The sequence below is a fragment of the Sander lucioperca genome, chromosome 6, assembly GCF_008315115.2.
Source record: "Sander lucioperca isolate FBNREF2018 chromosome 6, SLUC_FBN_1.2, whole genome shotgun sequence".
In the NCBI taxonomy this organism is placed as follows: Eukaryota; Metazoa; Chordata; class Actinopteri; order Perciformes; family Percidae; genus Sander; species Sander lucioperca.
The window spans coordinates 4,643,420-4,668,792 of record NC_050178.1 but is presented as its reverse complement, the minus strand read 5'-3'; the positions used below and the strand labels follow the sequence as shown (position 1 = coordinate 4,668,792).

At 38.1% G+C, this 25,373-nt stretch overlaps 3 protein-coding genes and 1 long non-coding RNA gene across 9 annotated transcripts in view; all 4 read right to left on the bottom strand.

The window, feature by feature from the left end:
* Positions 1-306: 306 nt before the first annotated feature.
* LOC116041505 (protein FAM107B) lies at positions 307-5,309 on the bottom strand. Of its 4 annotated transcripts, none has more exons than XM_031287407.2 (5): positions 5,184-5,309; positions 3,995-4,046; positions 2,275-2,461; positions 2,037-2,193; positions 307-1,455 (listed from the first exon to the last, which is right to left on the bottom strand). In XM_031287407.2, the coding sequence occupies exons 1-5, from the start codon at positions 5,205-5,207 to the stop codon at positions 1,351-1,353; spliced, it is 525 nt and encodes a 174-aa protein (XP_031143267.1). In that variant the 5' UTR covers positions 5,208-5,309; the 3' UTR covers positions 307-1,350. The 4 variants fall into 4 exon arrangements, with proteins under 4 accessions (XP_031143267.1, XP_031143268.1, XP_031143269.1 ...); XM_031287408.2 differs by having other exon boundaries at positions 4,004-4,046; XM_031287409.2 differs by having other exon boundaries at positions 4,009-4,046; positions 5,184-5,265.
* Positions 5,310-5,340: 31 nt separating this feature from the next.
* Positions 5,341-7,769, bottom strand: si:dkeyp-67f1.2 (uncharacterized protein LOC556106 homolog). Its single transcript, XM_031287736.2, has 6 exons — positions 7,544-7,769; positions 7,402-7,460; positions 7,018-7,068; positions 6,825-6,909; positions 6,617-6,743; positions 5,341-6,511 (listed from the first exon to the last, which is right to left on the bottom strand). The coding sequence occupies exons 1-6, from the start codon at positions 7,735-7,737 to the stop codon at positions 6,407-6,409; spliced, it is 621 nt and encodes a 206-aa protein (XP_031143596.1). The 5' UTR covers positions 7,738-7,769; the 3' UTR covers positions 5,341-6,406.
* LOC116041707 lies at positions 7,768-8,482 on the bottom strand. The gene is made up of 3 exons (XR_004103011.2): positions 8,078-8,482; positions 7,895-7,990; positions 7,768-7,804 (listed from the first exon to the last, which is right to left on the bottom strand). It is a non-coding gene; the product is annotated as an uncharacterized LOC116041707 (long non-coding RNA).
* Positions 8,483-15,380: 6,898 nt separating this feature from the next.
* Positions 15,381-25,373, bottom strand: part of cfap20dc (CFAP20 domain containing) — a 34,496-nt gene continuing 24,503 nt past the window's right edge. For all 3 annotated transcript variants that reach the window (XM_036002304.1, XM_031287749.2, XM_031287750.2), the window contains exons 15-17: positions 23,588-23,649; positions 16,805-16,899; positions 15,381-15,943 (exon numbers count right to left, since the gene is read on the bottom strand). In XM_036002304.1, the coding sequence (XP_035858197.1) occupies positions 15,825-15,943; positions 16,805-16,899; positions 23,588-23,649 (276 nt within the window). In that variant the 3' untranslated portion in view covers positions 15,381-15,824. The remainder of the gene's footprint in view (positions 15,944-16,804; positions 16,900-23,587; positions 23,650-25,373) is intronic.

The window sequence follows — 25,373 nt, the reverse complement described above, 5'->3', positions numbered from 1 at the left end:
CAAGATACCAAAGATCACTGAATTTAAAAAAAAAGTGTATAATTTACTTATTTTACCTCTTTACTATTTATCAAGCTACCTCTTCCTCATATTGTCATACTGAGTGAGCAATATGCAAGACCAGTGATTTCAAAGATACAAACAATGAACACATGTACAATGTAATGCAACCCAAATAGCACCTTTGCAAACTACAGCCTCAAAAGAATTACCAGAGTAAACATCATGGATTGTATTACAATATATATATATATATATATATATATATATGTGTGTGTTAATGGTTATTCCTAGAGATACAGGATGTTAAAGATAAATATCAGCTTTATTCTTCGGGTATACACGGTATACTGATAATTATTATTCATACGAAGATTTATGTTCTATTATTTTCTAAACGAAATCCTCACCTCCCGTCATTCATAAACAAATAAATGTTCACAAGAACCTGGTGTTTGTGACTTTTTACTGTTTTTCACTTTGCCCACATGTTTCATCACTGTGGAAATACACTAATTTGTCATTATAAAATATTTCAACATATCAATTTCATGTTGTTGAATATTGTTTTTAAATGGAAAAAATATTGAAGGTCACACAAAGGACACAATAGTTTTCTCAGAATTACATTTGCTCAGTGTTGACATCAGACAAACATACCTGATTAGTACAATATACCAATGATACTACACTTCCCAACAACATAAAACAGACCTAACATGGATGTATTAAACAATGACATTGACCCAAAATTATGCAGTAAATTTGTCACTCCTGATTAGAAAGAATATGTGTCTTGTTGAGTACTGTGGAAACAGTAGCAAGACATATAATTACAGACACATAGAAAATATGTAATAAAATAGTAACACTTATTACGGTGTGAATTCTGTTTGCATTGTTAAGGAAGAAAATAGAATGGGGGCATGATACATGTACAGCTGCTGTATAAATCATCCAAGACACATTCAGCTGAGATCACTGTCTATATCATGACCCAGCAGTCTAATTCAGCCATGTAGACTTTATGGTGTAACTCAAGCTGAATCATTAATATATTTTTCATACATGCACACTTTGATTTCTAACAGAAAATACTCACTGCTCCTTTAATCTCTTGCACCTTTGCTCAGCTAATCACTGGGATGATTGGCTGCTAAATGTCTTACTTCACATTATCTGATTGTTGTTTTCATTATGACTGCTGAATATCTATTTGTTGTGCAGTTTTTTGTTTTTTTGTGTTTTTTTTAAAGCCCTCATAAGATCAGTCTCTCCACCCAATCATTTATTACCAACGGTCCATTGTGCTGACACAAAACATGCACATACAATCACAAATCATAATTGTCACACTTCTTTTCCTCCTACATCTAACACTGCAGTTCTTCTCAGCCTCTCTTTGACTCGGAGGAACTCTGGCCCCTCTCGCTGTTGTCCTTTGTCTCTCTCGAGCTGTGAAGAAAATGTAAAAATAAATAAAAATATACCAAAACAAATGTGGAGGTCAGATGTGTAGCCAAGGTAAACAAGCCCCATTTTCGAATGTCTAGGTTTGGAGCTAATTCCCTAAAATTAAAGGCCTGGAAGATCCACACAATCCATAGTTCTTAAACACAGGCAAATATGTATATATGGTTTGTAAATTAAAAAATCTATATCTTTATGTGCTGTCTTTTAGTTCATATAACTACAACATTCAGAAGTCATTGTCATAATGCAAGTATATGGTCTAACAGATCAATGTTTTTTTTTTCTTTTCTTGTAGGAACCCTGACAGGACAGCAGTGTCTGAAACTAAGTCTACACTGCCCTCCACTGGTTGACTGCAGAACCACATGATGCTCCACACAGACCACCAATGTCAATCTTCAGTGAGCATTTTTATATGACAGTGTATGATATGATCTATGATGGTAATGTATGCTTTCAGAAAAGATCATTTCATTTAATGTCAACCACCATGATGATTTTTTGAGTCAGATCATGTGACAAGATGTTAAAAAATGTTAAAAAAGAGCATGCGCTCTGCAAACCTTTTCTAGCCTCTGATGTCTTTTCAACAGTTCCTGATGAAGTGGTGATCTGTTCTTCTTTGCCTCTTCCTGATCCCTGCTCGCCTTCATCCTTTGTTCCCATTTCCTCTTTTCTAAAGCCTTCTGGAGTTCAGTCTTTCCTTCTTGAGACACTCTTCTGACAGGAACACAGAAGGACTTTAAATAAACAATGAAAGGAAAGTGCGGCTGTTTACGAGTGTGTGTGTATCTTTCCAACCTCTTGTGGGTCATCCGCAGTTCTTTGTGGAGCTCCTGGTGGCTCTTGGAGGCCGTTACAGGATTGAGAGGTTTTTGCGGTCTGATGAGATTACTGCTCTCCTCCACACTCTGTAGTTGGGATGGAGGAGCCTGAGGCTTCGAGTGTCGGTCTTGCTGTTCAATTTGGTGTGTCTGCATTACTGAGGCTAAAGAAAAAACATTAAGTATTCATCATTCTTACAAGTTAAACCATTACAGCTGGATAAGTTTCAGTATTATTAATATTTACTGCAGCATCTTTAAGTGACTCTGCAGAAAGATAACGGACACAATCCACCTCTGACACCAGAGACCATATTTGAACAGAGACAGCAGTTAAGACAACCCCCCATAACTCATCATCTCCTTGACAACTAAGCAAACTCCATCAGTTTATGATTGACATCAGATGCAGCTGAACGCTACAAAAAATGTCCAGTAAATCGACCCTGAGCTAACCATTTTTAGCCAAGCTGCTATTTCCGAGGTCAATATAAACTTCAAGGTCAAGATTATTATTATTTTTTATTTTGGAGTACTCTTATTTGACAGTATCTTAATCATGGGAATATGGTGGAGTGGTAGTATAAATGTTAGATCTGCTCATCAGTCCGACTAAAACATGCTTTTTTTCTGATTGAGAAAAAGCTCACATGAATTAACACAGGGAGGTACGCTCAGCAAAGCTGTCTTCTATGCAGGTATTTACAGTGTTCTCCCTGATATTGAGACCTTTGGAAGTATGGATGACATGACTTTTGCACATTACAAACTGCAGCCTCAAATAGACTTGAAATGACCTGAGAACCTTGGTGTACAACCATATTGCTAACATTAGCAAACATTAGCCCCCAAAAGCTGCTGGTCATACCAGACCTAGTTTATATTCACAACGTTCCACTTCCAGGCCGGATGTCTGGTACCTTCCACTTTCTTTGTGTTGGAATTTTAAACTCCGGCGGATTTATGAGGACTATGGTTAACTGCTCCTCAGATCTCTGCAGGGTAAATCCAGACAGCTAGCTAGACTATCTGTCCAATCTGAGTTTTCTGTTGCACGTTTAAAACAACTTTTGAACGTACACGTTCCACCAAAATAAGTTCCTTTCCGAGGCTATTTTGCAGCGGCACCGTGGCTCTGTCCGGCACTTAGCGCCGCCTATGACGATTGTGATTGGTTTAAAGAAAATGCCAATAAACCAGAGCACGTTTTCCTCCCATCCCGGAATGTTGTGTGGACTAGACAGACCCTCCTTCGCAGCGCTGTAAAGGAAGGTCTGGCAAAGCGAGACTATACCAGACCAAGTAATGCTGTAGCAACAAACCCTGTGAGTGATTTTAAATTCACAAGGGTGTGTGTTTTGTTGCTTATGGATTCATCTATTAATCTGTAAAAGAAAGATTGTGATTTTTTCTTCCTCTAAAACAAAGTCGTGCTTTAAAACACATTTTACAGACTTGAATGTTGAATGTCACAGGCAAATGGTTTATTGACAGATACATAACAGTCTATTGACTTAACAAATTCTGGCTGACCCTTTTACTCTTTAATGACAGAATCAATGACAATGCTTCTGCAGCAAATACAACTGTGACCGCATGTGCTACCTCTGCACAGTTTCTTTCCTGAGTCACACAAAACACACAAAAACTGTCAAACAGCTTACCCCCCGCCTCGTTAGGATTATAACGATAGATACATTTCTCACCAGACCCGTTCAGGTGTGTCTCTGTAGAATGTTGGAGATCTCTCTGTCAACAGAAAAAGGTGACACACGATAGCACTTCATATATATCTCTCAGTCGGGTCACCAACGCAGTTTCTTGCAAATAGCAGCAAGCAACACAAAGCAGTATTATGATGCTGACAGACAAATGAAGTGTCAGCTGTCCAGTGAAGCGAGTGCCCTTACTGGTGAGGTAGAGGGCTGCCACCTCATTAATGACAAGGATCAAACAAAACACATTTTGATTCCCACTGAGATTCTCATTTGCTGGAGTTTGAGCAGAATTAATAGTTGAGACAGGAATTATTCCCACCGTGGGACTCAGACTGGACTGCTGCATGAAGTGATTCTTTCTGTTTTTGTTGTTTGATGAACACTTGCATTTAGAAAAAAAATGTGGCAGACTATACTTTTGCTCTGAGCACCATCAGTTACAGTTACATTTGATCCATGTTACATAATGTTTGTTGTATATCCTTGGCATTAGTTGCAATTCAGCTGCATCACGTCTGGGCATATACAGACCCAAAACAAATGTAGTAGCATCACGTAATGTGTTCAAAGACATGCATTCAATATTTAAACCAAGTAAAGTTTAAACAAAATGACAGTAAATCATCAGAATGTGGACAAAGTACAATCTAGAGAGGTATTTTAATGACGGCTCTGCTGCTGGATGCGGTTTGGTTGATGAGGGAAGAGTCATGCTGTTTGGCTCAAGCTCAGACAGTGGATATTGTGTGGAGAAGAATTAATTGGATATGACGGGGTAAACACTCTCCAAGGCCCACTCTCCTGGCAAGGCTTATTCATTGGATAAAGACCTGTGTTTGGTTCAAGCACTTGCTGTATTTGAAAAATAAAAAGGTAGAGATAACAGTAACAGACAAACACTGAAAACTATAAAGTTCTGCCAAAACAAAAGCTTAAATGTGATCAAGAATAGACGCTGTATTTATCACTTATGACACAGAACATACCCTGCAACAGTTGGGTTTTTTTATTCTCTTCCAGTCTCTTAACTCATTCTCAAACACACAATCCATGCCAATAAAGTATTTTTGCCACATAGATGCTTCTGCTGGCTTATCTTAATGCTACTTGTGTTATGCATCACAGAGAAATACAGAAGTACATGAAGAATACAAATCAACCAATTTACCTTCTTTCCATGGGTGACTCCCATGTCCTCAGTATGAATCCAGCTTTAGTTTCTGCACACAAACACCTCCTGGGCTCACAGTGGACAGAGTTGCAATAATAATTTGAAATCTCTCTCTCTCTCTCTCTCTCTCTCTCTCTCTGTGTTTGGACCAATGATTCTCCCAGGGAAGCAGCAACCAAGTGGAAGACAAACTCTGGAGAACAGGCCAAAAGTGCTGGAATAATATTTAGTGCACAGCAGTGGTAGAAGGTAACTAAGTACATACACTCAAGTACTACATATAAAGTACACTGTGTTGTTAAAAAAGGTGGTTGGTTCCCAACCTTTTTGCTTTGTGACCCCTTATAAAAGTGTCGCGTTTACAGTAACTGCTCAAGACCCAGAGATGTCAAATATTTCATAAAAAAACAAAAGCTTTGTTAAAAAGTTTTTTCCTCTCCCATTACTCATATCAAGACCCCTCATATTTATCTTGTGACCCTTTGGAGGGGGCCCGACACGAACCAGTAAACTACTGAACTGTACATAAAGTAGTTAAAACTAGCACCACCTCGCCCAGCTACAACAGTAAAAAGCTGATTACACATTGTTACACTGATAATACTTCAGTACTTTTACTTATGTAGGATTTTGAATGCAGGAGTAATACTTGTAACAGAGTGTTTTTACATGGTTTTATCTGTGCTTTTACTAAGGTAAAGGTTCTAAGTACTTCTGGTACTGAAATGGAATAATATCCAACAAATGGAAAGTAAAGAAAAAAGTGAGAAATATGAGATAAAAGAGGGCAGATCGCAAAAACTTGAGCATCTGGTCTTCAATGATAATTAAATGATAAATGATCCTCCACCTACCTGGAAGAAGAATATTGTTGGTTTTATCCCCGAGGGACAAAACCGTTGACATATTCCATAGTCCAGCAACAATAGTTGCCTAAGTCAATGTGTCAAATGTTTTATTTATATAGCCCAGAATACCAAAAGAAAAACTCAAGGACATTTTAGGAAGAGCAACAGAAGAAGGAACCATCTTCCAGGATGAACAGACAGCAGTAGTAAAACTACAAAGTACAGTAACATAGACATATCATTTTAGATAAATATTAAGTCCAAGAAGATAAGTTCTGAGTTTCAGAAAGAGTGTAAAACTATTGAGAGTGTCATCATTTTTCCAGAGAAGTCTTAAATAAGTTGTATTCTCCTCTTCATCACAAACTTCCTTTAAGGTTTATGTCCATCAGTTTGGGTCCTTGGTAAACAGCCGCCCACCTCCACCATCTCCGGCCATCTTTCATAAATGTTGGTTTTCTCATCATTAACTGCATGCTGACAGGTGAACAGGGAATTGACATCAATTATTTTGCTTTTTTACTTTTAGCGTATTTTAAAATAGATGGTCTTTTCTGACACAAATAGAACAGGCTCACTCACCTTCTCAAAGACGCTTCTGTTTTCGGTCCCTGCTCTTCCAGCAAACACCCAGTTATCTCGGTGTTTTACAGACTTGATCAAAGTGCTTCCCATTCCGACGAACACCTCCGTAATTTCTTTTGTCATTCTGCCACAAAGTAGTAAAAAAGGGTCATGTTGTGTGATACAAAATCATTTTTGCTGTTGAATCATTGAGATTTGGACTTACTTTGTTGCCACATAATCAAACGAGGCCACTAAGACAATCATTCCAGGTTTTATCTCCTTCAGGTACGCCAGGATGTCTTCTGGGTCTTTTTGTTGAGTAATTAAAAACAACAAAAAACAACAGCAACATCATGTTAAGGTTTCAATAAACCTTTACATTCAAAACAAGATTAAAAGATTAAAAAAGCTCTTACTTCCAATTTTCATATTAAGGTAGCCACATTTTTCAATTATTCCATTTTCACCTGAGGTGGGGAAAAAAACAACAACAAACAACATAACATTTGGTTATCAACAACTGACCAAAAAGATTGAGTTTTTTCAATTGTTATCAAAGTCAAGAAGTTAAAATGTTCCTTTTTATGAGCACTTTAAGTACGTTTCCCCCATTTCATCTGCTGATGAAGATCATGTCATATGATCGAAAGCTCCAGAACAGCTAATTAATGGACCTTTAGGTGAGATTGTTCTAACAGCTGCTGTTTCCAAATTCAAAACTGTTAAGAATTAGAATCTTTAACAGAAAAAATGACTAACAGTACACTACTAAACATCTGTCAGAGAGCATGTTTACTCACCATTTAGCACCACAATGTTCAGTCCCGGTCCCACATTATTCAACACATGGCTCATAATGCTGTTGAGATACCAATAAGGGTGAGTTTCGCACAGTCACACACAGTTCCATCCAATTCAGGTACTACCATATCAAATACACACATTTTACCATCAAAACAGATCTTTGGTCCAACAACATCAGCTGCTCCGCTGCTGATGCGTAAAGCAAAATGGTCAGGTGGACAGACTCTGGAGAGGCTGCATTTCGGCTCAGGTGTTGTTGTAGCTGAAATTGCAGATAGAAAAGTACTTCTGATCTGGCAGGAAGTCACACATACAGTAAATGTGGAAGTCATGTAATGTTAGAAAGATGACTTCTGCCATGATTTAATTTCAGTGTGATTTGATCTATGACATTAAACCCTGAAATAAAAGAATTAAGTTGTGGCAAATAAAACTGAGTTAGACGAGGTAGCTCAGGAGTTATGATGTAATAAGTAGAAATGAGCTCACCAAGAATATGTCTTGCTTTCTCCTGTACATCGACTGAATTGATGGCGATTAGCCAGGTTATGAGGACGACAATTGCAACAGCAAGGCGCAAAACAGCTGTCAACCACAAAGAATAGATACAGTATGAAGTTTGGCAGACATACAACCAAGACTAACTGTTTTTGAAATAAAGTGAAATCTCACCTTGACATCTCATATCTGCAATAAATCAGAGAGCTTTCGGTTCCTGAAAGGAAGAGCTGATACCTTTGAATTGAAGTATTTCCTGTCAACAAGTATTGTAGACACAAAAGAGCTTTGGTGCCATCTCATCTGTGAACACACTACCTGATAATTTATACAACCATGCCTTGAGGGTGTTTAGTTATGCAAAAAAATAATTGTCAGCTCTCCTCCTTCTTGTGCTACATACAAACCAGGATGTGGCATTACACACACACCCACTGAGAGCTAGATGATCAAGTTTCTCTCTTTTACAATGTCAAATATGGGACAGTGTCAGCAGTAACAGATACTCTTACTGCAAACAGCAGATTGTATTTAGCTGTTTTGCAAACAAGCATCTGAAACCTGGAGAGGGAATGACACAAAGAGGAGAAGAAGAAAAAAAGGCCACAAGCTTCATATTTCCAGTTGGATACGTAAATTAATTTTTTTTAAAGAATCCCTGGGAAATTTATAATTTTTCTATTTGTATGTAAATTTTAGTAAATGCCATGTGATGTGTGGTATAAAGCTGCTGATATATAACAAATGTTACAGCCTGTAGAATAAAGAAACTCGCTAAAAGCAAATAAATAAGCATGAAATAGGCACAAACACAAAATCTAAAAGTATACTAACAAAAGATTAAAAAAACTATATATATATATATATATATATATATATATATATATATATATATACACAACATTTACCCATATTTTAACCAAGTAAATGACACTGAGATTCAAACTTGTTTTTCAAAAAAACCTGGCAAAGAAGAGTTAGAGTTATTACAATAAACACAACATAAATAGGCCAATATGGTGTATTTGTAAAGGCATTAAAGTCCATTTTTTGATGGATCGATAACACTGTTTGCACAATGATTAATCATCACAGACATTCAAAATGGTGAAAGGCATGATAATCCCAGAGGCCAAGCCCTTGTGTCAGTAAGCATTTGCCCTGCTGATCCTTGAACAGTAGCTGAGTTCAAGTTTTCACCTGGCTTGAGGGGTCCAAACTCAAATAGCATTTCCCTGCAGGCAGTAACGAACTGGTGTTATGACTGGTATTAAAGTTACTGTGGCCAGATCATAATAAGGTCATAATTTATCCATCGAGAAACAGTTGGGTAGCTGATTAGGGAAATAAAGCCTCTGCTTAGCCATATTTTGACAAATGAACCACAAACATACAGATGGCTTAAAAAGAAAAAAAACAAAGAAAATGCATTCAATATAACCGCTTCAGTGCACCACATGAGCATAAAACAAACTGAAATAGTAAAGTATCAAAAAACCCCTTTACATTTTAAATTTATATTCTTTAATTAAACTAATTTCCACACAGTGAAGGCCGGGCGAGAGCTGCCCAGTCCATCTTTGAATAAAATAAATTCAGTTTTCTTAGAGAATTAAAGGACAAAACTTAAAAGCATGTATTATATTTACAGTAAGTGTGCACACTTATTATATAGTCTATGTGTGCATATTTTAAGCTGCTTAGAGATACAGTAAATGCCATGAAATATTTTCCTGTCTAAACCTAAAAACTCTTGTTAAAACTCGTCCCCTCATCCGCCCAAACCTTGCCACTGGCTACATGTTTGTAGTGGTATTGTAGCTCAAAATAGAGGGCTCATAGCGTTATTTAAGGGATGGTGTAATACTAAAGAGAACCAGCAGAGGGTCTATGTGTACCACTTCTTACCGATAAGACGACCATTATTCATTCAAAGAACCATATGACGGCATAACATTGTAGAAACAAATATCCATGTTTTGTTTCTTTTGTGTAAATAGTATGCCTGTCAACAGGAATAATACAATATTTAAGTTTATGATTAAGCAGAGAAGCTCTTCAGAAAAAGAGACAGAAAGTGTGGATTATGCAGGTTATGAGAGAACAAGGACAATCCAAGCAGGTTGCGAACACATCAGCCAGTCCACAGGACGCATGTATTTAATAACCCACGTTTCTCAAATGTACACCAGAATTTTAAACGTATATGCATACCATCATCAGTAACTGTAGAGCGAACCCTTTCATGAGGTGTTTACATACATGAATGATACATGATACATGAACTTTAAAGATTCAAAGATTGATTCCATTGCTTCATTCGTTGATCACAAACACAAATTAAAAGATAAATCACAGTGAAGTGATTTGATGTGAAGATGTCAGCAGCATTCTGTGACACTGATGTTCACATAGTTTGTGGAGCCGTTAAAAAAAATAACACCACTCAGCCTAGAAGTCCATTAAAAGGGTTGGTGGACTCTGGACTCTACAGCAAATTTACTTAAAGTGAGTTAATGTCAGCATGAAAAGAGTAATATATTTCAAAGTGAACTGGCCAACTGGTAGATAATTTAGTGTGACTATGTTTAGCTGCAAGTCAACTAGACTGTTTGAAATATCTGAAATGTCAAATCTCCATGTGATGCAACTGCTGATTTCATCACTGGATGATAATACTGAATGAATAAAAAGGTGTCCATTCTTTATAATGCAACATCTGCCAATTATTTGCATTCATTACATTGCCAGTGAAATAATGCTGCGAAAATATGAATTTGAGGCATATTTAACCACATTTAAGCAAAATATCTTGTTCTTATTCTTTAATCTCATGTTAATTAATGTGCCAATAATATCAAATAGCAATAGTTTGTTCACATTTTGATTTGTAATTTTTAACTAGATATTGTAGACTTTATCATACAGAAATGAATCATGCATTTGCATTCCCATGTTATTTGGCAGAGCATTTTATATAGACTCGCATTGCCAGACCTATCACCACAGAAAAAACGCTCTGAGTTGTCCGCATTTCTTTAAACCAATCACGATCGTCTTGGGTGGCACTAAGCTCCGAATGCAGAGACGGTGGCTCTGCAAAATGGTCTCGGGAAAAAACTTGTTTGGGTGGAAAATGCCACATACCATATTAAATGAAGTAAACTGTTAACAATATACAGTAACGTGAGCTATTTAAATTAGCTGGATACATGGTTAAACTTAATTTGCTCTTACCAGTGTATCGCTGTGACTACTTTGTCAATAGCAATCAGCCCCAAAACGCCACTAAGATAAACATATTCTTTGTAAATCTTTACAATCATTCCCCGAAAGAACCAAGCAGGCCTGCCTTGTTGCACGATGCAAATTTTCTTCAAAACTTGCCATTTTCAGCATGTAGCTTGCTAGTTTAAAGTTTGTTGTTGCTTCCTGAAGCGAAAGGATTTTGAGTGCTGCAACACACAGAGAGCAAAAGGTGAGGGGCAAAGCCTGACATCCGGCACGTTTCTCAGTGGGATCAGCCAAAGTAGTTTCCTTTTCACATAAGTCATTCGATTAAGGGGCATATAGGTTTGAGGGCAAAAAAAGTCAGAGATAGGCCTACTTAAAGAAAAAAAAAAAAAAAAAAAAAAGGCTGAGAAGTGAAACCCAGGGCAAAGAAAGTCCCACATTACTTACAACTGCTCTCTAATCTTATTGCTGTCAGTGCAACAATTGTATCACCTCCTCTGTTCTCACAACTGGATTTCGACAGCTGGACAGTAAAAATATGAGAAGAAGTTAGTAACTCTAACTGAAACTGTAAAAGTAATAGTATTGCACTTGCACAACATTGGGGGACTGCAGCAGATCCAGACTTTTAGTCTTGATTATGTTGTAACAATTAATCCTGGATCCTGCAGTTCCCAAAATGTCAGTTTGTATCACGGCTACTATACATCGGGGTTATCCTGTCAGACTTAAGAAGCCCCTCCGCAGTCACATTAGAAATTATACAACTGTTTTCACAGACTGAGTCAGACTTTGATGTTTAAAACTCCCAAGGATCTGGTTAACACATCAGTGTCAGTAATAATACAGATTGAACTCAATATTTCACAATAGGCATGAAAAAAAATAACACTCTCATAAGAATTCAAGTCACACGATAAATACAGATCCAGAAACATAAACCACACTACAGGTGTAATTAATTAATGAGTCATTAGTCATCAGGACATTAAATCAACTATTTTACAACTGATTAATTGTTTAGGTTGTTCCTCAAGCAAAAACACCAAACGTTTGCTGGTTCCAGATTCTAAAATTTGAGAATTTGTTGCTTTTCTTCGTCTTAAAATATATTAAATTGAAGATTTGCGGGTTATTGGACTGTTGTTTGAACAAAACAACACATTTGAAGACATCATCATGGTTTGTAGGAAATTGTGATGGGTCTTTTCTTACTGTCTTCTGTAGTTGTGTGGACCAAATGATTCATCAATCATGAAAATAAACATTAGCTGCAGCCCTAAAGCACATAATGAATCCACTAACAACTCTTTTCCAGTCGGGCCAGCAGCAGAATCCCAGTCTGAGATTTATTCCAGAAGGTCCTGTCACGAGGAGAAAAAAAAGTTACAAAATGACATGTGAAGTGATGAGGAAAGTTACAGCTGTGTCAGCTCGTATGGTGGGGTGCACGACAGTGAAAGCTACAGTCAGGGAAGCCATGATGCACTGACCTCATCTGACTCCTCTCCCACTATGCAGGACCCCCTGTCGCCTTCCCCCTCTGTCACTGCTGAACCCTGATCCTCCATCCGCCTCAGCTGTGAGTATCTGTATGTCGTCTCACTGAAATAAAGTTATGTGACAGACCGGGGTGATGTGTTTTTACTGCACTCATTATTTTAAATAATCTTGTTAAGTCTTATTGATAAAGTCTGCTTACTTGACTGGGAAGCAGTATTTTCGGATGATCAATACAGCAGCAACTATTGCAGCCACAGACACGAAGATCACTGATGCAATAATCCCGGGGTGAAGCCTTAACCCGGCCTAAAAAAAGACAAATGAATCCAATAAGATCTAACAGTGGGGTAGTTAAACAGCCCATAAACCTAACAGCTCAGCTCATGATGTGTGTCTCAGATAAAAAAGGAAATACGGGCAGGAGATATGACAGCTGAACAATGTGTGTGTTATGGATCACACTGGTGTACGACCCAAAAGCTCAACAGCAGGGGTGTGAATCACGGGCCAAGCAGGAAAACAATTTTGACAATAAATGATCACTCACATCCGAACTGTGATCACTAGTAGCCAATATCTTTAAAGCCGGATGTATGCATAAATTCATAGTTAATATTAGGAGTAGAGTGAGAACTTTAGTCTTTGTAGTGATAATTAGGATTCACACAGCCCAAAGATTTTTCAATTAAACAAATAATCACATTCGAGGAGGTGTCAGATATGAAAAGCAATGAAACTAGAATGAGATATCACCACACTTGTAACATATTCACATCATTTTGTAATATCAATGTTTTTGGCCCGTGTCATTCCCTATGATACTTTATCTTTATGTAAGGTGCTAAATTGCAGTTGAAAGGCATCTTTCAATGCCAGATTTGTAGTTTTCTATAAAATTCATCAAGCATTATGCAGTCTGTGGAGAGACATCATGAACCAAAAGTCAGTTATACCTATAATTATTACAGTACTTTTTTTATGAATTTATATTTCACTTAGCATTATGGCAATGGAAGTGAAGTGAATATGGCAACCATTAGGATTCCATACAGAGTAGGCTATTGTGCAATAAAAGAGGATAGAGCCTAACAGTGAGTGTTTTTTTTCTCCACCGAAGTGCATCCATTTTATTACTACTATGATATTAGCCTGTGTTTGATTCCTTAAATAACTAAATAAGGAAAACATTTCCATATTTCCACCTTCACATACTGTAGGCCTATATGTCAACACGTTTAAACAGCTTACACGTTAAACATAGCCTAAAAATAGACGCAGTTGTGGGCAGCATCTGCGAATTTAATAACAAGCAACTCTGACACCACGATCATAATAATAACTTGTTTGTACTTTTGCATGTTCAAGGTTATATCTGCAAATCAATTCATGACCATTACAGCATTTACCGGATCTAATTTGCCATGTTATCACATATTTACCTGTTGTGCTGATGACATCCTTGCGACTTTAGAGCCTGGTTAACCTACTTTCATTATGGAACAATAAAGCTCAGTGCATTATAGCCTATTTGATTAAAATCAAGTCCCAAATTGATGGACAATTTTAATAATTTAATACAAATGTTTTCTGTCTGATTGTAACCGCGCTTGGTCAAACACCATGATTGTTTACTTCCTGGTTGCTCTCACCTCACCTGTTGGAAGTATTTCCACGCCCCCTTTCAAAAAACATCATGTGACATTTTTTTTGTCACGTGACTTGTAGCGCCATGTAGTTTCTACTGCACATAATACATATTTCAAATTTAAAAATACACTCTCAAGCCTCAAGTTCGACTATTTTTCAGAAAAATTAGCCCATTTCAAAATTCCTAGCAAAAAAATAATACATTTCTACAGTGAGTCAGGCATTAGAAGATAAGGGATATAATGTTTAAAATGCAACATTGTGAAACATATGACCGGTGCTTAGAAAAAGACACTGTATTGAACCCCAGGGGGGAAATTACATTTAAATACAGCATTGGTCAAGGCACAATTTCTAGAACCATTTTATGGCGGCATCTAAGTATATTCAAATGTTCAATTTTGTTTCTAAATGGTTGATATATATGTCCAAGTTCTTGCTTTGGTAAGTCTGGCTATTACTGATTGGAATAACAGTTTGATGTTGAATACTACACATAAACTGTGTGAAATGTAATTGTGTACAATGTCCATCTATCAGTATTTGACAAAAATATTGCCCTCTGGCCTGGGTCCCATATGCTGGCTGAGCCAACTGAATGGTCAGTCACTGATCCCAGTTGGGGCTATTGTTTGATTAAAACTACTCAGAATTACCATGTGATGGATGAATATTAGTTTTCCTCTTTTCATTTCATTTTTTGCCTGTCACTGTGAGGCGACAATTCATCTCAGGCTGAAAATGATGAATCAATATGTGTCAGCTGCTCATCAGGTGATCAGTGTTTTGGCAAGACTGATGAAAAGACCTGCCAGCCGGTCTGTTGTTACTGCTGGTTACTTAAAAAAAACAATGTGAATACAATTATTACAACAAGGGATACTCGTTAACTTTGGCAAATTTTACAAATACATTCAAAATAAATAATCTTTTATATGTTTTGCTTGTTGGGCTATTAAATGACGGCAAGTACTGTACAAGCTCTGTCCAACCAGGACACTTTAATTAAAATCCACACATGAAATCAGCAACACGTCACTTCAGTTCATGTTTAATTCAAACAATATATACACACATAAACATATTTTGGATATCTGTTTTTCACAAATTATGATAAAGAACAAAATGACCTTTTCTGTAATACTAACATACAGGCAAAAAATAAATTTCAGAAATCATCTTGGTAAAAAAGAAGCTCCAGGATGTTCTTTCAAAAGGCTTACATGTTAATTTGCTAGCCAAAACTTCTGAAAAGACTCTTTCTACCAGATGTGCTACTGAATGGGCAACTACTCAATTTCTTGCAGAGCATGTATCTGATTTATTGAGTCCCACTCCCTTACACGCTAACATGACTATTCATGGAGATACAAAGGCCCTGTTAGTTTCTCAGAAACAAAAGCAGCAACATGGAAAGATTGTTTGTGAATGGGGTTTTCATTGCTAAACAATAAGCTAGGCCTCAAAAAGATTGATGACACCATTCATCACGTCAAAAACTTCTGATTTATTAATTTAGATTCTCTTAAGCTTTGAGTCAAGCTAGTTCATAGTATTTCCCCGTCTTTGGGTCGAAATAGCAGTTCAGGCATGGATCATAGAGCAGATTCAAATACTCATCCTCCTTCTCCTCTTCATTCACCGACTCATCCCGTCCTGTAATAATGCAAGAAAATCACCCTGCAACACTTGATAGTAATTGTTCTAAACCTACATTGAAGTGCAACAGTAATTAAAATCAATTAAGTTTGTACAGATACAAAATAGATACTGTAAATGTAAAATGTATATTGTATTTTCTATGTACAGTAGCATAGCCATGCCAGATATGAGTAAGGGCCTACTCTGTCAGCTGGTACTGGAATGAAATGAGAAGCGTGGATGGTGAGGTGACCTTCAGACTCATTTAAAAGTTTTCTGTCGCTGACATTTTTTTCTCTCATCAATCTAGACCTAAGACACCCACTCTCTGTACCACATTATGAAGCTGTAAAGAGACTCCCTGTAATCCCCACTACTTTAAAGTGTGAGAATTTAGCTGTTAAATTGACAGGCAGTTAAATGCTAAAAAGGTTATGGAATGCTCCTGGAGGAACATTTTATCTAATCAGAACGTCGGCGACGATAATGAAAACTAATTATAAGACACATTGTGTAAGAGGTTTAAAAATGATGTTGTAAACTGAAAAGGTTTCATCAATTAACCTTGCCGATGTGTCTTGGGGGGTACAGACCTGTAATGAGCCTGTCTCTTTTGACCTATAGAGTTATGGGGAGGACAGAGCTCCACTCTCATGGGTTTTAACCCTTAATTAGATACAGTGTCACATGCTTTCTCACCATGTTGAGTGCAGCGTTTGGGTGGAAGCTTTGACACTGGTAAATGTTTCCATTAGTATGCATTTGTGCAATTAGTGTGGTTAATGTTAAGGCACTGTATTGTTTGCTGTCTGCCTGACTTTAAAGGACATAAAAGGGTGTCTGGGGCCAGAAGGGCCAAAATTAAGATTACTGTACCTCCGATTAGATCTTCCAAATGGTTCCATGTGTTGCCTGACCTTCTCTGCTGGCTGGGAGGCATAATGGGAGGGCTGAGCACATCCATCCACTCCCTAGGGAAAAGACCATAAAAGCACACAGTCATGACAACACATGCCATTACACACACCATCCTACTGTACCGCGCACATCAAATTGCCTCCATATGACATTTTAACAACGAAGTCCCATCATGGTGTGCTCTCAGAAGCCCATCTTAGCCTCCATTGTCCTTGAGCTACTTCTCCTGCACACTTAGCCTCGCCGCCTCAGTTTTACCTGAAGGATCATTTATTAGATCGTGACTCAAGCTGTGATTTCTAAGTGTCCACATTCTGGCCCAGAGTAGAGGTCTTAACCTTGTCTGTGTCTGTGAGAGCAGGACTTCCTTTTTTCTCTAAACGAGTTTATCTTCCCCGTCTGAGAGCTACACAGGCTATAACTATAAATCAAACATTTTCTAGTAAGTGCAACACTGCTCTTTTAGTACGGAGCAACAGATTGGAGTAAGAGGAACAATGCCACAATAAATTATTACTTGGAAGCACTGGAAGATTCATATGTAAAACAGAATTCATGATAATTTGAGGCTATACATCAGTTCCACAATTATCCATTTACATATTTTGCCTTTGGACTAAAACATCTCATTAGTGCACATCATAGCATATTTATTGAGGGACTATAATCTTCTGTACAATATTAAGCTGACAGCAGACAATTCAAACGTTCATTATCAATGATTGATAATGTCACTCCCTCTGAAACCAAAGTACATTCACTAACCACATTATAGTATGTTCACTGAACTAAAATTGTGACATGTTAATACTTTCAGCAGGCTACGTTCAAAACATTTGCATTTCTAGTATATTCTCTGATGAACTTCACTGTTGTAGACTTAAGAGGATGTTGTTTGGGTGCCAATGAATCCTCCTTGTCATTATTACAAAAAATGCTACACTAATGTAGGTACATGTATCTTTAGTGATATGGTATCTGGAACTCACTGCACCAGTGGAGTAAAAATACTAAACATGACGCTACCTCAAAGAACTGTTTGGCAGTATGTCAAATAAAAATTGTAAAACAGTTATTTCCAACCAAGTAATTTGAGTGGGCAAGAAGCATTTGTGCTTATATACAGTATAACATCATTGGGACTTTTAACTATACATGTATCACTCCGCATTAAAAGTGTTCCAATAACCTAACAATATATATTGAAGCTACTTAAGGCCCAGACACACAGAGCCGACGGCCAAACGTTGGCAGAAAAGGCAGTTGGGCTGATCAGTCTCCCCAAATTGGTCAAAAAAGTGCCTCGGAACACACCAAAGCGACGAGACGTAATACGTCTCCATAACAGCAGGCGAAGCTAATCTGTATTGTTGCCCAAAAATGAAAACCGGCAGCTGATAGGACGAACTCGTCACGTGGGTCTTGTTTCTCCGGAAATTCAAAGACAGACTGTCGTGGCAGCTTGTTCAGAATACAATCTCATATCGTACTAAAATAGTTCACCGAAACGTGTTTCGGAAAACATTTTAAGCGAGAAAAAGGCCATGCAGTTGCTGAATCTGTCTTCATTTCAGATCGACAAAGGTCAGTTTAAAAGATTTTTGTCAGATTTTGAGAGACTCTAGTCACGCTCATCCCGCTCCCCATTTCCGGGTTAGCACTGTACCAATCTGATTGGTCATTTGAGTCCGACTGCCGGCAGTGCCCGCCCCGCCGATTATGCATGTCAAATCGGCCAAAATGAAGGACAACGGCCCCTCGGACGGATAACGGCACGGAACACACAGAACAGACTCGAGTCACTGACCTCGCCAGACTGTCCAACGGCCGATTATCGGCTCTGTGTGTCCACACCTTTAGCAGAGTTTCAGTAGCAGGGCCACACCTCAAACACGCCTCTTCCTATAAATACCACCTAACCCTTTCCTCTCATCCACTCTCACTTCCTGCACCCCTCCCTCCCACCCTCTTTCTGTTCCTCTTCTTTCTCCTCTTCTTTAGGTCCTAAGGGGTCCGTCGTGTCCGAGTGGTACGGCGGATTCTCTACCGAAGCTTCCCCACAACGAAGTCAACGTCAAGTCAACTGATGACTACAAGAAAATTCCCGTCTCTCATATCGGCAACCTCATGCCTCACATTCCAATCATCTTCCTTCATTAAATTGTTTAAACGTATCTGGTTGATGGTGTGGTCCTTGCTAGTTGAATACAGGCTAAACACCGACTAAGAAGACTGAGCTGACACAGTCTGTGTTGTAGAACTGTTGTATAAAAGCAATCTCACATGGAAGCTAGTGCTGTTTTACCAGATATCATGACATTGAGTACAACAGCACTCCTTCTCGTGTGAAATATGGTAACAACTGTATGAAATAGTAAAAAGCAAAATGCACAGCTTTCAGTTAAATAACATTTGAAATATGCCTACACATACATGTTTAAGCACTGTGGTTACTATAGATGAAATCCATCCCGGTGAAAATAAAAAAGCAATGCAAGGATTAACACCTGCATACAGGTCGGTTCATTCACATCTCATCTTTCCATGCATTTAAGCCTGAATTAGATATTTTTTAATTTCTAACCTCAAGCCTTAAAATGATGAAGAACGTTATCTCTACTGACTGAGGCTCTGATTTTTCTTTCTAACAAAGGCATTTGTCCCACTCTAACACCCCTTTGACTGTGTGATAGGCAGAAACATAGTACAATAGTTAATGAAAGCAATTTTCAAGGACAAAGGCCTCTGCTACAGAGCTGCAAATTGGACTTCAAACTGTTAAAAGGAACTTGGTAAGAGTGATTAAATTCTTAGATTTTCAAGTCATTATACCTGTGATAAAGGGAATGCATTAGTTTAATTTAATTTGAGTGAGTACACTCTTTTGCACAGCAGTGAAGTATACTGACTATAAGATTTCCAAACTCAGTTTGTATGACATCCTGGCAATTGTACTGACATTCCTAATTGTCTTTAATGTAAAAACAATTGAATTGCTACTACACAGTCTCTGTGACAGCCTGATTTATGGTTTCACATTTGGCATGCCAGCCAAAGGCAGACACAAGTATCAGACGCAAATAAACATGTTAAATAAAAAAAAAAAAAAAAATGAAAAAAAAAAAAATGTTTAAAATGCTAGAAAAGGCCAACATTAAGCACAGCAACAGGAGCATTTTAGCTGTCAAGAAAACTGTAGCTCTCAACAGCGAGGAAGCCTTGCAGTGATGCCAAGATGCTTAAATAATACCATAATAGAATTCACTGTAAGGGTGTCTCAGAATGCGATGCCTAAAAGAAAAAGACGAAGAACACAACGATAAATCATGTGCAGCTGCCCCTCCGATTTGTAAATCAAGGCGTGCTTCTAAGTCTAATTTCAGTAGTACAGCTGTGGATACTGTAGTGCTGTGTGAGACAAATCAGGCAGTATGTTTGAGGTAGCTTTCAATAATAATATTAATTTAAGTGGACATTCAATCAAACAGCATATCCTTACTGGATGTTTATTCAGCCCCCAAAACATGTTAGCATTGAAATATGAAAATATCTACAAAGTAAATGCATGGTAGTCCACACATGTTCACAACAGGCTAGTTCGCTTTTCATCAATGCATCAAAAGTGTCAGAGAGGAGGTGGTTGCATAATTTGAGTAGCGGACCTATGATGCAATCCCTTTGTCTTGTTTTGTAACATGCCACATGGTTGTGTACACCCACAAAGAGATGGAGATGTGCAGAGACAGTGCTCAGTGAGGTGATGCAGGGTCTCCACAAGCCTCCAAAGTGAAACAAGGGATCCATCCATATGCAGCCATGGTCGGGTCATGAGATGGATATACAGCGCTTGTAAGCCTTTAGATACTGCCCAGATGGTAATGTGTGATACTGTATTATTAATGATAGCATTGAAGAGTTTCTTCTAACTCTTCCTCTGATTCAACATATTAAACCTGCCTCCATGAGCTATTGGACTCAAGCCTTAACTCGGAGCAATTTTCCCTCGAATGAACATTACAGAAACACTGATCCGACTGAAATGTCTATTAGGGTTACACTGTACATAATTCTATTTCATCTTGTCTTGAAAACTACAAAGCCCATTTAACTTCTTATAAAGAAAAGATCTCACTCCCAGATACTCTTTCACTGCTATGCAACAACCATCTGTAATGTTCAACGCACAACATATTTTCAGGTGAAGTGTTGTAATTTACCTTTTTGATGTACCCACTTTCTCTCACCTCACTTTGTCAACTCCGAGTTCATTTGGTGGTTTCTGGGCTACATAATGTATGTGTTCTTCTTAGCATTGTATACGCCTGAAGTTGATATTGGATGCACTAAATTATGCTGCCTCCTCAAGTAATATAAGCCAATTCGCCAATAAGTTTTCTTTTTGAGGTTAGAAATGTAACTTTAGTCTGGTTTTAACCTGTAGGCAGGTAAAACGAGGTGGAAGATGTCTCGTGGCTGCTTTGCATTATAAACTACTGAGGCTCCTGCCATGTAGAAGTTGGCCTTTGTTTCATCAATGATGGATTTCTCCTTGTATGACTCCTGATGCTGCAGTGAGTTTAACCATTGGTTTTGATTTTTAAGGACTTGAACCACTGTCTGTCTAACATTAGTTATGTAAAAGATAAAAAAAAAGTGTCATATAAAGTTGCCAGTAATAAATCTGGCAAGCACAATAATAAGTTAGTAACTAGAGGGCAATTTCTGAAGAATGTGGAATATGTTTAGGTTTGTTGAAAAGCTGAAACTAAACTGAGTTGCTGGCTTTAAAAGTTAAATAATACCAATCATGTATGAAAGATGTGTATAGTTTATTAGTCTCACATTGCCAGACCTATCTCCACAGCACCGTGTCAGCGATGGAGTATGGTCTGGCTGCACGAGTTAACATTTTGGTGTAGGGGGAAAAATGCTCTGGGCTGTATGTATTTCTTTAAACCAATCACAATCGTCTAGGGCGACGCTAAGCTCCAGATGCAGCGACGGTGCCCTTGCAAAAAAGATAGTGGAGATAGTAGAAGGGGAGTTGAATGCCTATCTGACGCATGAGAGACGCACCGGATGTCAGGCTTTACCCTCACTGTACATCCGGTAAGCCAGACTAGTAGTTTATTAACTCCACAACAATGTAGTTACATCAGCAGTACACAGAGTGCCTCCAACCAACCTTGCTCACTCACTTAGAGTTCTTCACAGCGCAGATGCTTATTCTGGCTCTCTGATTGGTTCCACGGTATGTCAGTCTACCTGTATTACCCAATCCCCACTGGGACAGGTGGGACATGTACCCCCCCCCCTCCACACACAAACACACACACTTTTCAAAATCCTGTTTGTGCCCCCCCACCCCCAATTTCCAATTAGTTTGATATTATTTTATTTATAAGTCTCTGTGATTGGCCACTATTTTAAGCAATAAAGAAAGTAAGACATCTTTTTGTTATACATAGTTTAGTACTATTCTTTCAGGCATAATTTCATTATGGTCAACTTAATTATTTCCTGGATTCTGTATCACCATAGTCCCTTTAATGTATGCAGAAATGCAGGAAATGGGGTTTAAATCAAAAACATTTTTCTGGCAGAGGACCCCCAGACCCTCTCTTTTGTGCGCCCCCCCCCCCCACACACACACACACACTTACTTCTCAAACCAAAGTTACACCCTTGCCTTGACAGGCAGGAAGGGGGTAGAGACCAAAATGACACTTTTCTAAAGCACGTCGACAGCTTTTGTGTAATTACTCTCACTGCCAGAGGGTGGAGACAATAGTCCACACCCTGGGTCTAAGGGACTCCTGTCTAGAGAGCTCATTTCACAGAGATTAAGCTGAGGCACACCTCTCATACTCCTGCTATTAGCTCAAAGACTGTAACTCCTAGGAGAACCTGCTGAACACACGGTGGAATTTGTGAGTGTTGTGCCAACAATGTGAGAATTAGAGCAAGTCAGAAAAATCCCCATTTTTGCTTCTCTCCTGAAATATCAGTTCTCAGTTAATATAGGAGTCAATGCTGCAGTTGGTTGGCAGTCCTGTCACTTGGAGGCTAACAGGGTCAAATGTGTAAGTCTGTTTGCTTCCATAGCTACATTGTTTAAAAAAGTACAAATTCCCCTATGTTTTGAAGATGTGGGAAAAGTACGGAAAACTGTGAATATTATGAAAGGTATGTACTTGTGAAAATGACAACAGCAGCTGTTGGGGTGAAGAAAACTACTGTATCTGGCACACTCTCAATTTATTCATACCCATTTGTAAGCGAAAAAAAGACCAATTTGCATATCTATCTGACAGTTGACATTTAATTCTGCAGTCACTGGTTACCATCTGATTATGAATTTTAGGGTAAGTTTCATGTACATGCAGCAAAATACAAATAATAGGCTACATAAGGTCATTTTCTGTCAGGAAATACATGAAATAAATCAGTGTGGTTTGCAATTTTCTCGACTATTATACCATAGTATGCAAAGGTACTGGGTTGTTAGGTTTCCAGAGACAGCATGTCAGTTCTTTTTAAAGAAAATGACTCTCTATGATTCATAGCCTGACCTTCATGCACAACATATAAGTAACAAATATAAATATGTGGTATCACGACACAAGAGTTTTGTTTCTATTCTTAAACTGTCAACCCTGTCTTGTAGTGTACATTTTATTACAAATTTGAAGCTCAGCAAAGTATTTATGCTACAAATGTGTGTGATGCATGCTTACGTACCTGGGGTTTGATTGCAGGAGGGGGTTCATTTCCTTCTGATAGTGGTAACCCTGATTAGTTGGCTGGATCAGTAATATAAGGAAAAAGTCAAAGGTTGTGTTACAAATTTCGCAAAATACTCATACTTCAAGGACTTACAAAATGTAACCAACAATATCAGTATTCAGTTATCTATATTAAGTTAAAAAAAAAACACAGTGATCTGTTGGGGCATAAAAAGAATATAATGCACAGTCACAGCACTTCAAGATTGAAAATGTTGTATAGGTGCAGAATAACCTATTTCATTCAATATAGGCCGGTAATGAAGGCCATCGCGTCCACCACCATCAGACTACTATTTAAGCGTCATTGCTTGACAAATGATCGTTGTCTCTCAACAGAAAATGTGTATGTTTTGACAGATAAACTGTCACAGGGAGCAACATGTCTTTTATGGAGAGACCACTGTCTAGAACATCAACTCAGTTGCCCAATATCACATACAATGCCTCATTGACATCTACAGACACACAACCCTGCCCGGCTGAGCACAAGCAAGACGAGGAACATTTTCACAAAAACCTATACAAGGAAAAATGTATCTTAAAGCTTCTACAGTTTATGGAAATCCGTATGCAGCCTGTTCAGGTCAGGACAAAAAAAACAACCTCTTCTATGTTACATGCCATGTTAACTGGCAAGTAAGGAAGATCACTGCCTTTCTGGCAAACAAGAGAAAAATTACAAAAAAAAGTGCAGCAAGACGCAGAAAACAGCAAGACGCAGAAAACATGGGTGAACAATGAAGGGTGAACAAACCAAGATCAAAAGATCAGTAAAATCATTTAATGTGTTCAGAAATGTAGATGTTCTCTAACTATTTTGGAGTGACAAATTATTGGAGCTGGGTGGTATTTGTGATTGGGACCTTTTAAAACACAAAAAGCTACATTATTTGTGAGCTGTGAGTATGAGAAAGGTAAAATATAATGGTTTCACATTCAATTTATAGTAATTTTCAGCTGTATGAAACACAAATGCATTACCCTCTCCATCTTGTCAAAGCTAAAGACCATATTATAGCCTCAGGAGGTTATTTAAATCTAGTGCCTGTTTAAAGGCTATTACGTTACATGACGCTGATGAAGAAGCAGTCATGCTGAAGCTGTAGTCCTTGCATTGCTTAAGTAAATTTGAGCTATCTGTGCGCTCCAGTGCCTTCTTTATGTAATCCCCTTCTAAAAATAAGACAGGACCTAAAATTGTACCCAGTGGAATTCTGCAGGTAATATGTACAGATGATGATGAGTTGCCTGTCGGTTGATAGAGAAAATTCTTTTGGGGAGGTAGAAGCTTAACCATTTCTGTACTCCATCTGTAATATTAAACCCAGTGCCTCAAATGGTCATTTAAACTTGTATGAACTACAGAATCAAAGGGAACGCCTGGGTCCAACAGAATAAGAAGCGCATCTGCTGCTACCAGAAGTACATTACTTATTTTGATCACCTCTTGATTCAATATTATTTCAATAAACAGCAAAATGTGTCAGTGAGAGAACACAGCAGCACTGGCTGCCTGTAGCTGCAAACTCAATGTGATGACTTTTCTGAAAAACTATCTGCTGCACAGACTCAGAAAAAAACACAGGATTGGCTAAAAGGTTGCTACACACCAGGTATGGCTAAGCCTAGGTCCTCAACACAGCCCAACTTCTAGTTGGCTCTTATAGCTGGCACCTCTATTGTTTGACCAGTCTCCTTGACTGATGTTCAAACATTTAGCTATCCCGGTGCTCAAGCTA

What these genes read in the sequence shown, in the direction of transcription:
- LOC116041505 (XM_031287407.2), bottom strand. Translation starts at nt 5,207, where the DNA reads ATGGGAGTCACCCATGGAAAGAAG. An exon ending in GAACGGGTCTGGTGAGAAAT is followed by an intron (nt 2,462 to 3,994) that starts GTATCTATCGTT and finishes TTTTTTCTTTAG; the next exon opens with CCTCAGTAATGCAGACACAC. An exon ending in GACATCAGAGGCTAGAAAAG is followed by an intron (nt 1,456 to 2,036) that starts GTTTGCAGAGCG and finishes TTTTCTTCACAG; the next exon opens with CTCGAGAGAGACAAAGGACA.
- si:dkeyp-67f1.2 (XM_031287736.2), bottom strand. Translation starts at nt 7,737, where the DNA reads ATGACTTCCACATTTACTGTATGTGTGACTTCCTGCCAGATCAGAAGT. An exon ending in ATCTGTTTTGATGGTAAAAT is followed by an intron (nt 7,461 to 7,543) that starts GTGTGTATTTGA and finishes GTATCTCAACAG; the next exon opens with CATTATGAGCCATGTGTTGA. An exon ending in CCTTAATATGAAAATTGGAA is followed by an intron (nt 6,910 to 7,017) that starts GTAAGAGCTTTT and finishes CTCAACAAAAAG; the next exon opens with ACCCAGAAGACATCCTGGCG.